The 12,941-nt window shown below is 41.4% G+C and overlaps 1 protein-coding gene across 4 annotated transcripts in view; it reads left to right on the top strand.

Annotated features, from left to right (window-relative positions):
- Positions 1 to 12,941, top strand: part of Rtn3 (reticulon 3) — a 58,304-nt gene that overhangs the window by 20,506 nt on the left and 24,857 nt on the right. For 2 of the 4 annotated variants that reach the window (XM_036203922.1, XM_036203914.1), the window contains one exon: positions 9,429 to 11,378. The exons of the other annotated variants lie outside the window; for them this stretch is intronic. In XM_036203922.1, the coding sequence (XP_036059815.1) occupies positions 9,429 to 11,378 (1,950 nt within the window). The remainder of the gene's footprint in view (positions 1 to 9,428; positions 11,379 to 12,941) is intronic. 4 annotated transcript variants of the gene reach the window in all.

Here is a 12,941-nt window from a genome sequence, read left to right as displayed (position 1 = left end):
TGAGTCACTAACCCAACTAATCTTTTCTGCATCCCTTGGCCCTTTAGTTTTGGAGAAAACACACTACTTTTATCTATCCAAACTGTAGCAATCATTAAGTAGAACATATTTAGATTTAAGAATGATTTGTGGGCTGGAATTGTAACTCAGTGATTGTCATATATTAAGGACCTACATTCAATCCTCAGCATACAACAACAAAAATTGTTTTATATTTTTAATATGGAAATACAGATTATCTATTTACCATTATCAGGTTTCAGGGAGGAGCATTTATCAAAAAGACATCATTAATTTAGATAGACTGAGTAAAAATGTCTTTCCAAAATTATATTTATTAACTTACTTTTATGAAAGACATACTGCATACCTTGGAAATCAAGCTTTTTTCCCCCAGAACTGAAGACCAAACCCAGGGCCTTGTGCTTGCTAGGCAAGCACTCTTCCACTGAGCTAACCTAGCCCTCAAGCTTTTTAATAAATATAGTTAATATGCCAGTGGAATAATCAGTTTCTTCTTAATTAACTTGTGCTCTGGAGTCGACCCTTGTAGTTGTCTGGGCTCCTTTTTCCACAAGCAGAGCTAAACTTCAGGCACTCCCTCAGCCTTTCAGACATGAAAAATGCATTTTAATGGTGACTTCCCGTATGTTATAAGACACATAAAGGCATTGGCAGACGTAGTGTATGTGGATACTGTTTAGTGAGCCTTTACCATGTTAGTATTTGAGGCAGATCATTAATCCTCACAGCCAGTGGTAGAGGGAAGGCACCAGCTCAGTGGAGCAACCTGGCTTTAGAATGGAGAGATGCCTAGCTCAGGGTCACACAGACCAAGGTCTCCAAAGCCCCTGTGTATATATAACTGCTGCCCCTGTGACGCAGACCATCAGAAAATAGCTGCATTTAGGATCTAGAAACTTTTTTTTTTTTTAAGCTGAGGATCGAACCCAGGGCCTTGCACTTGCTAGGCAAGTGCTCTACCACTGAGCTAAATCCCCAACCCTAGAAACTTTTTAAAGGATATTATATTGAAGTTGATATTAAAACCATGAGAGAGGAAAAAACAAAACCATGAGAGCAAAAGAGATAGAACTTTAACCATATGCCATTAGTAGTGGTCTCTAATGTGCTACCATTTTCGGGAGAGACCCTCCATTAAACACAAAATCACATTGAAAATGGGTTTTGGCTTTGAAGAGAGTAGATCTGGAAAATACTTTGATTTTCTTTAGAAAAGTGTTTTGGTTTTTTATTTTGTTTTGTTTTAAGTAGATGGAAATGAGATTGAAGAGGATCTCCATCTGCCATTGAGGATTGGAAGTGGAGCTGCACTGTGGGCATTTGTGCTCAGTTGGACTGATGTAGTGGGTGTCTGGAACAGGAAGTTATGGCACTGAACTTTGGGGCAAGCATTGAGGAAAACATTTTGCCAGTTACAGCCTTTTTCTAAAAAAAAACAATTTTTTTTAAATGAAACATTTTTCTTTGTACAAAGGAGACTTTTTGTTTAGGACCTTGCTTGGCTGCAAAGTTGTCTGCTGGCTAATTTCCTATTTGGATGCTGTGGCTGCAAGTCGCTGGTACTGTTGTGCACGGTAATGTGTCTTGCCTTGTTTTGTGAACATAAGAAAATTCAAGTGTAGGAAAACCTACACCTGAATATTCAGGCTTCCCTTGTATTGAGATACATACTGTTGATGTGAAAGAGTGGCTTAGTGGCTACTGCAGGCTGGCACCCCTTTGCTGATGTGTGTAATTTTTGATGTTGAGAGTACCCCTTTAATTAAAACAATAGAAATCCTGAGTAAGAGGGGAATTAACTAAGTAGTAGTCATAGCATTAGTCTAAGCTGCCCATTCTTTCTAGGAAGAACTCAACAGTCTATCTATGATGCTTCTTGGATTTAGATCACATGTTTTCAGTGATTAAGGTAGGACCATTTACATAGAGAAGTAGTAAACTTTTACTCTTTCTAAGAGCCGTTTAAGTGGACCATATGAGTGGGGAAAATGTAGAGAAGATATTTTTTAAGAGTAGGGTAAGCTGTAAGGGATTTTACAGTTCAGATATATTCATTTGATGTACACATTGCGTTCACTTAAAGTTATTTTTTAATTGTGTCATTTTTTAATCCTCATAAAATATTCTAATTCTAGAAAACCCTCTTCAGTTAATTCCCATGCCAGACTTCCTAGTCAAGTGGAGTTTTGCCTTATTCCATTCAAATGTAGTGTTACTGTATTTTTAAAAATAAGCTTAGCGTTGGCTTTGTTAGTTTAGTGTGTGATTCTGGGAACGGGACCCAGAGTCAAACACATGCTCTGCAAGTGCTTTGCCACTGAGATCCACCCCTGCTCCTCTTCTGCTGTGTCATTGTGCTCCTGGACAAAATGACAGACAATGAAGACTGGTTACCACTTGAGACTTACAGAACTGGAACTCTGAAATGCAGCTCTGATCATTCTGCCCCTAAAATTTGCCAGATATACTGAAGCCTAGAAAACAGATTGTGAGCTCTATCCTCAGAGATTCTAAGTTAGTGAAAAGAAGATACAACTTCAGAAATACATGATGGTGTACACTTTAATCCCAGCACTCAGGAGGCAGAGACAGATGGATCTCTGTTAATTTGGGAACAGCTTCTTCTACAAAATGAGTTCCAGGTTTGCCAGGGCTATGTAGGGAGATCTTGTCTCAAAAGAGGTTTAAATTTTTTTTTTTTTTTTTTTTTTAATAAATCTCCTATAGCTGGGCAGTGATGGCACATGCCTTTAATCCCAGCAAGTTCCAGGACAGCCAAGACTACACAGAGATAAACCTTGTCTGGAAAAAATTAAAAAAAAAAAAAAAAAGCTCCTATACAATACTAGTAGGTGCCCTAAGAATTGAAAAGAATTATAAAAGGTTGTTCCTAAGGCTCTTCCTTCCTTCCTTCCTTCCTTCCTTCCTTCCTTCCTTCCTTCCTTCCTTCCTTCCTTCCTTTGTGTGTGTGCCAAGTTATTAAATCATGCAGCTACTTAGACACTGAGTTAAGATAGACTTTTAATCCTTGGTGAAGATGGTTTGCAGAAACATTTTGTTTTGAAAATCTTTTTGTTTTTCAACCTTGGCTTAGCTTTTGTTGTGTCGGTCTTAAACATCTTCATTCACATAGCATCTAACACAAGTTGAAATGCTGTTTGACTTAGACCAAATGATGTAGAAGTTCTTCACTACCCAAAACTTAGAACTGGACAGAAAGCTCTTTAAAGTCAGCTGTGGTGATTCAAGCCTATCACTTCAGCATTGCATCTTGCCCTTCTAATAAAAGGGATAGGATAGTATGGAATGGAGTCTGTGTCAGGAAAATTTTTATGTGAGATTGAGCAGTTTGCCCACCTTTATACAGTTGTATAAGGACTTTGTGTCCGTGTGTGGTTAGGTGGTTGCACATGTTTGCAAAGGAGAAGACACCTCGATGTTTCTCAGGACCTGCTCACCTTGGATTTTTGAGGCTTCCTATATTTCAGTTGGCCTGGAACTTGCTGATTATGCTAAGTTGACTGGCCAATGAGTCCTAGAGATCTGTCTGTCTGCATCTTCAGTGCTGTGATAACAGATGTTCACCCCTGTGCCCGGCTTTTTTTAAATTGGGGTTTCTGGGGAGCAAACTCGAGTTTGATACCCCAGCATATATATCTGTCTGTACATCTGTGTGTCTGTGTGCAAATGTTCATAGAGGCCAGAAGAGGACATAACTAGCCCCAGTGACCTGTCTCTGTTTGACAATGCTGGGGTCACAGGCATGCAGGTGGATGCTAGGGATTTGAACTCAGGTTCTCATGCTGATAAGTGCTCTTACCACTGAGCTGTCTCCCCAGCATTTTGTTTGTTTGTTTTGAGACAGGATTTCTCTGTGTAACAGCCCTGAATATCCTGGAACTCTATTTGTAGACCAGGCTGGCCTCAAACTAACAGAGCTCCACCTACCTCTGCCTCCTGAGTATTGAGATTAAAGGTGTGTGCCACTACCACCCAGCTCCCCAGCATCTTTTAATTTTTTTGCCTGGGAATGGTAGGAAACTTATAGTGATTCAAATGTCAACATAATAAATCTATGTGATATTTACGCTTATTTGTTTAATAAAGTAACACTGTACTTTTGAGTGTTTTGAACTCTTAAAATGAATGTGGATAGTGAGTCCCAATGGTGGAGAAACTAATTTAGAAACTACTTGCAATGATTTCTTTTAATATATTTTATTTTATTTGAGACAATCTCAACTATGTCATCCTAGTTTTCATGGTACTCACTATGTAGACCAGGCTGGCCTTGAACTCACAGAGATCTGTCTACCTTTACTTCTCTAGTGCTGGGATTAAAGGAATGTCCTCTTCTTATTTTAATGTGTGTGAGTATTTTTGCTTGTATGTATGCCTGATGCCCATAGAGGCCAGAAAAGGGCATTGGATCCTGAAATTGGAGTTTTAAATGGCCACCATGTGAGTGCTAGGAACTGAACCCAGGTCCCTCTGCCAAAGAATTGCTCTTAGCCACAGAGCCATCTTTCCAGCCCCCCTCCCTTTTTGTTGTTTGTTTTCTGTTTTGTTTGTCTTAGAGACAAGGTGTCATAACACAAGCTGGCTTCAAACTCCTAACCTTACTGGTCCCAACTTTGGGATCCCAGATGTGTGCACCATTCCCTACTCATGAGATTTCTTCATGGAGATCTAAGTATATGTGAAACATTGCAAGGTATATATTTATCTATTTATTTTGGTTTTTGAGACAAGGTAACTGTAGCCCTGGCTGGCTTGGAACTCACAGCAATCTGCCTGCCTCTGCCTCCTGGGTGCTGGGGTCAAAGGCGTGCGACACTATGGGCTGGATGTTTGGAAAAAGAAGAAGAAGAAGAAGAGAGCTAGTAGACACTTTCTGAGACATAAAATAATCCAAAACTGTTTGACCAGCAAGTCATGTAGCGTGTAGTGTGTGAATAGGTAACAACTTTCAAGTTCTCGGGAATTTTCTGCTATGTTGTAAGATACTGATTGGAGCAGCATTGATGACTACTAGTTGCCATGCTGACTACTAATTGGAGAGTTCTTGTTTAGAGCTGTAGTAAAAGATTTGTTATATTCTGCTTAATGTTTCCACTCTATGAACCTTTTACTTCTGGCCCAATTTTTTTTTCATTGTGTTAGTACATATCAGCTCTACCCAAGTTTGTTAGGATTACAATTAGCTGGAATTTCTTTTCATCTGCCAAAATTCTAATGGAGATGATTAAAATTAAAAGCACAGATGAAGATGTTACCTTCTTTGACTACACATGGGAAGGTCTGACAGTAATGAGAGCTAGCATCTGTGTCTTGTGCTTGCCAAAGAGTGAACAAAGCATTGTTCTGTTTACCCTCCAAACACTGTCCACCCAGATAGTAGCGAGTAATGAAATCATTATTAGGAAGCTGTGTGCGTCTGTCTGTCTTGCTATAGTCTGTACTGGCCTTGAACTCTCAATCCTACTTCATTCTTACCAGTGCTGGAAACCCTGAAAAGCACACAGCTCTAAGGTTATTTGTATATATATATAATAGTTCTGAGCAGGGGCTGTAGCCCAATTGATTACTTGCCTGGCATATGTGAAGCCCTGGATTTAATTCCTAGCACCCCATAAACCATAAGTGTTTATTCCTGTAGTACTAGCACTTGGGGAGGTACAGACCAGAGGATCAGGAATTGAGGGCTATCCTGAGTTATGAAAACAAAATAAGTTTGAAGCCAGCCTAGAACCACAGAAGACTGTCTCCAAAAAAGGTATAGATTTAATAAAATATCTGCAGTCTGCCAGGTGGTTATGATGTCCATAAGAAAACCCACTAGCATTCTAACAGCAAGAGTTCTAGCCTAACCTCATAGTGTTGCCTTAGATTATTCTATACCCAGTTTAGAACTGATGGGAGTGATCAGAATTCAGGGGAAATATGAGAAGCAGGGGATAGGAAACTGGCATTATCATGTCCTGCCAAAAGCACAGTGTTTATTTTTCTAGTAATATACACATTCTGTGATCATCATTTCTTTCTTTCATGCTTTCTTTTTCTTTTCATGGAATATAACCAGTACCATTATTTTATTTGTTTATAGATTATGTGTTTCTTCTATTCTGTTAGCTCCATAAAGAACAGGGTTTTTCTGTTTCATTTACTGCATTAAACCTAGTGTCTGGCATGTGATAGACAGTACATATTTTCTGAATGATAATTCACTTTACTGACACTCTCATCTGTGATAGGTCTTCTGAATCATCTGAAATTCCATGTCTATATAACAAGTAGGCTGTGCTCTCTTTGTGGGGTGTGGTCAGTTTTGTTTGCCTCAGAGTTCTGTTCCTGTTAGAAAAGCTTCGGAATTTTAACCCACTTTGCTGGGCTTCGTTTATCTTACACCCTTTTCATGCTGAGTATCCCAGGTATGTAGTGATGATTGTAAGCCATGTTTGCTACATTTAAAGCTTCATTTTTTTCTGTTAGTTTTATAACTAGACTCTCCCACCCACCCCCGCCTTTTTGTTTATTTGTTTGTTTGTTTGTTTGGGTTTTGTTTTTTGAGACAGGGTTTCTCTGTGTAGCTTTGTGCCTTTCCTGGAACTCACTTGGTAGCCCAGGCTGGCCTTGAACTCACAGAGATCTACCTACCTCTTTTTTCATTTATGAAGAGTTTCCTACTACCTACCTAGGTTACAGCTTTGCTTTTCTAAAGCTCAGATCTTGGGACATAAAATTTTAGTGATAAGGCAACTTTTTTATTTTAAGGCAGGGTCTTTCTACATAGCTCTGGCTGTCCTGGAACTCACTATGTAGACCAGGCTGGCCTCTGACTCACAGAGAACCTCCTGCCTCTGGTGCCCCCCACCCCCACTCCCACCCAATACTAGGGTTAAAGGCATGCTTCCAGATAATAAGACAACTTGTTATATGACATTTGGAAACATCCTATAATAGTGAGATTTTGTTTATTGTACTACAATGCTTAATTCTTACTTTAGTTTTTAATAAATTTGTACTATGTCATAAATTTCCTTTATTTGACATAATTAGAACTAGGCTACATGTAGAGACAATCTCAGGAGTTTTTCTTTCAGATCTTCCCAGTTACTCATTCATACTCAAGGCATTGCTATCCTGAGCCTAGTTATGTCTCCCCTGACCAAATTGTACCTTTGATTCATTTATTTAGGAATATTTTAAGGTCTGCTTTGTTCCAGCTCCAGATATGTATCAGTGTGTCAAATAGACAGTGCCTTCTCTCCTGCGTGGGAAAGACAGTGCCTTTTTTTGGTATGGTTATTTGCATCTTTCCTTAAATTAGAAAGAGAATATTGGGGTTGGGGATTTAGAAAGAAAAAGAAAGAGAATATCATAGAAAACAAGTGAATGGTTGCTGTGGAGTTAATAATCAGTAAGTCTTAATACATCACTCCTTTTTTTTAAAAGAATTCTGTTTACTGTCTTAACCAAAGAAACTCATACCAATCAGTCTTTTTCAAGTAAGAAAGATTTATTTTGGCTCATGAGTTCAGAGTATTCTCTAGGTTAGGAATCAAAGAACAAAGAACAGTGTGCTGGTTGGTACTCAGGAGGCCATCTGTTTTCTTGTCTGAGCCCTTTACACTAGGCATGGGATGGTGCCACCCACATTCAGGACAGGTCTTCACTCCTTAGTTAACCTCTCTGAAACATCCTCACAGAGTCTTTGAGGTGATTCTAAATTCTGCCCAAGTGACAGTAAAGATGAGTCCCCGCTAGTGCACCCTTGTCAATTTGACAGTCACTATAACACTGCACATCTGGCCCACTGTAAGGCTATGTCCATCTCCATAAATCCCCATAGCCTTAACCGTTTCAACATTGTTCAAAATCATCCCAGAGTCTCCCCAGAGGCTCAAGGCACTCTCACTGTGATACCCTGTTTGATTTTGGTTAAAATGACCAGTTCAACAGGAGATTTGGAAGCAGGCTGGCCTTTTTAACACTCTTAAGAACACCAGGCAATTTGGACCCCTTTCTTAAAAGATGGAATGGAATGTTTTTAGTCTGATTTTCAGGCTCAGGAAAGATCTGCTGCTTCTCCAGATCAAGAACTGGAGCCGCTTTTCCTTCTCAGATTGTGAGGACCGTAGGGGTCTTGGAGCCAGTGTGTTCTGAATTGTTCAACCTAGAAGGAAGGCACAGCAGCGTGCAGTAACAGCAGGCTGTTTTGTGTCGATTATGTTGCTCCTGTTAAATACCTTTCACACACACACACACACACACACACACACACACCCCACACCCCACACACACACACCCCCCACACACACCCCCACACACCCCCCCACACACACACACCCCACCCCCCCCACACCCCCCCCCACACACCCACACACACACACACCCCCCCCCACACACACCCCCCCACACACACCCACACACACCCCCCCACACACACACACCCCCCACACACACCCCCACACCCCCCCCACACCCCCACCCACACACACACACACCCCCCCACACACACACCCCACACCCCCCACACACACCCCCACACACACACCCACACACACACACACCCACACACCCCCACACACCCCCCCCCACCCCCCCCCACACACACCCCACCCCCCCACACACACACACCCTCAGTGGTTAAGAGCCCGGACTACTCTTCCAGAGGTCCTGAGTTCAATTCCCAGCACCCACATGGTGGCTCACAACACCTGTGATGAGATCTGGCGCCCTCTTCTGGCCTGCAGGGACACATACAGGCAGAACACTGTATACATAATGAATAAATAAATCTTTTAAAAAAAGAAAAAGAAAAAAGAAAAGCTCCCCAAACCTTCTAGTACCTCCATATTATGCAGGGGGAAAAAGTAGGCAATTAAAAAATATTTGTCCTGAGAATGTTTTGTCATTCACAATTTGTAGCATGATACTGGCTTTATTTTACTGTTGGCGGTTTAATGCATGTTTTGTAGGATAACCATTGATGTTTATTTTGTTATGTATTTGTGTGTGTGTGTGTGTGTGTGTGTGTGTGTGTGTGTGTGTGTGTGTGTGTGTGATTTGAAAATAAAAAGCATGCTGCTTGGCCTGACTAGCTAATGTGTACTTGCATCTGGTAAACAATCTTTTTCTTTCAAATTCTGACCATAATGGGATTGAGCTCTCTTTGCTCTAATGAGCCACTTTCAGAAATTATGGCTTCCTCCTTTCTTTCATTTTCTGAAATACATAACCCTGACCTTACAATACTGCTTGGAGAAAAAAGGGAAACATTAGGCAGCCAACTTATTCTAACCAAAGAAGGAAAAGAGCCCTTGGTCCCTCTAGGTATGAAAAGCTGGATGCATCTCAGGGGACCGATAAGGACAGAGTAGACACTCCGGTTTCTCTTACAGCTGGCGGGTCTTGCGACCACCCTTCCATTCCAGACAGTTTCCCAGAGCATCCCCCTTTTCTCTCCGAGGAAACGGGTCCAGCAGAAGAGTGGACAGTTGAAGACCAAGAACCCAAGAACCAGAACAAGGTTCCAAGTGGAAAGGATAGGAGTGCCCTGGCTCTTGGGCAGTCTAAGGCAGGACACATTTGTACATATTCCCTGTCCCCGGCTGAACTTTCCGGAACCAGTGTAGAAAAAGATTCTCCTGAGTCACCATTTGAAGTCATTATTGACAAAGCAACTTTTGACAGAGAATTTAAGGATTTGTATAAGGAGAGCACAAATGATTTGGGTGGACGGGCAGCTCCCAGTGATAGCGAGTGCCCTGCAGACTTGTTGGAAATGGATGACAAGGTTTCTCCCCTGAGAAATAAAGAGGCGGGGCATTACCCAGCCTCTGCTCTGCTCAGTAGACAGTTCTCACACACTACAGCAGCACTAGAAGAGGTGTCTAGATGTGTGAACGATATGCACAACTTCACTAATGAAATACTGACTTGGGACTTAGTTCCCCAAGCAAAACATCCGTCTGACAAATCTTCTTCTTGCACCACAAAAAGTACAGGACTAGACAGAAGTGAACATCGCTCAGAGATTCCAGTAATAAATCTTAAAACAAACGCTCATCAGAAAATGCCTGTATGTTCTCTTAATGGGAACACTCCCATCACCAAATCCACAGATGACTGGGCAGAAGCATCTTTCTCTCCAGAAAACATTGCTGGAAAACCTGTCAAAGACTACCTCAGTTCCACAAAAGAAGCCAGCAGCAGAGGTGTGCCAGGCAGTTCCCAGCTGCATCCAGAGTCGCCTGGCTCTGAGCCTGAGAAATGGGTGGAAGGAGGTTTACCTGATCTGAGGGGTGCTTGGCCTAACTCTGTGCTGGGGGGAGTCACAGAGGCTGATAGTTCTGGGGAGTCCGATGACACAGTTATAGAGGACATCACAGCAGATCCCTCATTTGAGACCAACAAAGCTCTGCCCCAAAAGCCTGACTCCCTTCCCGGTGCTGCTGCAGAGACAAGTGGAAGGGATGTCAAAGAGACTCCCAGCTGTGAAACCGTGAGGAGTGAAGGGTGTGAAAACAATGTCTCTGAGCTGCATCAGACCCAGCCAAAAACTGCTTCTCTCAGAAGGAGTCTGGAAGGTGAGGAGGTGTGTTCACAAGTACCTAATACTCTGAATAAAGTCGCACCCGAAACAGCGCCTGCTATGACTGACAAACCCACAGTTCCTTCAACGGCACCTCCAAGTGTTCTTCGTGATACAGGATTCCCACTAACTGTGAAAGCATCTGTCAACTTGGAGTCTTTGCTTGAAAAATATGTTGAAGATACAGATGGTTCCTCCCCAGAGGACTTGCTGGCTGCCTTCACAGGAGCCAGGGAGAAAGGAATAATGGATAAAGATCACAGCAGCTTAGAAGCAGTGTTAGAGAAGACAGCAGACTTTAAAAACACTTTGCTTGTGGAACCCTTGCATGAAAGTGAGCTAGATGCTTTTGAAACCAAAGACATTAAAAACAAATACAGTGAACACAGCAAAGAAACAAATGGAAGTGAGCTGGGTGTGCGCTCTCCTCCAGATGCCCCCATGGTGTCTCCTGACTTAGAGCAAGAGCAGCTCACCATCAGAGCCATTAAAGAATTAGGGGGAAGGCAGATTGAGCAGGTGCAGACTGAAGGAGCAGCTCCTGGAGGAAAACTCAAGCCAGCCTTTGCTCCACAATCTTGGTCACAGAGGTCATCTGATATCCTAGAACACATAGATGTCAAGACTGGATCTGATCTTGGGATATCCAAAAAGCCCACTATCATCAAAGATACTAGAGTAGATCCTATTTCCAGCCTTAGCAAGACTGAAACGGTTAACAAGCATGTCCTAGTGAGACTTCTGACTGACTTCTCAGGTAACCATTTACATCAGAAATTCTGCATGTGGTTGATTCTTCTGTGGTTATCATTCTGCTTTATGCCCTATACATAAAAGGAGATTTCCCTGCACACACATACTTAGTGGTCACGTAACTTGGTTTCTCTATACCTGTATTTCCCAAAGCCACAAACTACTTGGTAATACTAACTTCCTAAGTTTTTAATGTTTCTGTTCTGTTTCAAGGTCCTTCCCTTATAGGTGGCCTGAGTATGGCTATTGCCTTTAAAAATATTAGCACATTCTTATTTATTTAATAATTTTTGATTTTGTGGTTTTGTTTGGAGACAGGGTTATTACCCAGGCTATTGAACTACTATAGCCCTGCTTCAGCTGCTTAAGTGCTGGGATTACAGGCCAGTCTGTGTCTTTTTATTTTCAAAGTTTAGTTTTTTAAAATTTCCATGATAGTTAACATTGGTGGACACTTGGATTTTTTTTTTTTTTAATAAGGGATTTGTGAGTTTTAGTTACCAAAGATAAAAGAATTCCTGCAGGGACACTCAATAAATGTAACTTTTAATTAATTTACTGTGTTCCACAGAGGATTAATGCTCCAAAAGTAGGTGACCATTATTATATTGCTCTTTTGGAGTAATACTTAAGAGAAACTCATTCACACTTCAGACCTACTGAATAGTCCTCAAACAACAGAACATTTGACAGTACCAGAAGATCTTCTTGTCAGCTGTTTATTTGAAATTATCCCTTTCCTAGCAGTTAGTAACTTCCAGTAAAATGGTTTTGAATGCTGTTTGTCTCACAAAGTGTAATAGGTTACTTTTTATTGCTATGAAGAGACACCATGACCAAGGCAACTTATAAAAGAAGGGCTGGCTCACAGTTTCAGAGTATGAATTCATGACTACCATGGTGAAGAGCACAGAGGCAAGTGGGCAGGCATTGCTCTGGAGCAATAGCTGAGGCTTACATTTGAAACTCAATCAGGAAACAGAACAAACTGGAGTGGCATGTTTTGTTGTTGTTGTTTTTTTGTTTTTTCTTTTTTTTCCAGAGCTGAGGACCGAACCCCCTCTACCACTGAGCTAAATCCCTAACCCCTGGCATGGGCTTTTGAAACTTCAAAGCCCACCCTCAGTGGCACACCTCCACCAACAAGACCATACCTATTAGTGCTTACTATCTAGTTCCACCAACTAGGGACCAAGCATTCAAATATATGAGCCTATGGGGGCCATTCTCTTTCAAACTACCACAGAAAGTTTAAGGGGGAAAAGGGGTATTTAAAGCTCTGCACATAGCCACCTTGTGGTTCATACTTGTAATCCTAGCACTCAGAATGCTGAAGCAGGAATATTGCCTTGAATTCAAGGTTAGCCTGGGTTACACATTATGACCCTATTTCCAGAAACAAAGCCAAGATAACAAAACAAAGCTGTCCATAAAAAATGGCTCTGGACCTTACATATGATACCCAAGCTTTTTACCCTTACTCCATAGACAGTATTAGTTGCTGTGTAGACTTCCATAGTTTTTAAACTTTTTTGATACTTGATCCTTGTTTGCAAATGAAGTCATA

Source organism: Onychomys torridus, chromosome 1 (genome assembly GCF_903995425.1).
Source record: "Onychomys torridus chromosome 1, mOncTor1.1, whole genome shotgun sequence".
Classification (NCBI taxonomy): domain Eukaryota; kingdom Metazoa; phylum Chordata; class Mammalia; order Rodentia; family Cricetidae; genus Onychomys; species Onychomys torridus.
The sequence above is the reverse complement of the archived record's forward strand: the minus strand, read 5'-3'. Positions and strand labels throughout refer to the sequence as shown.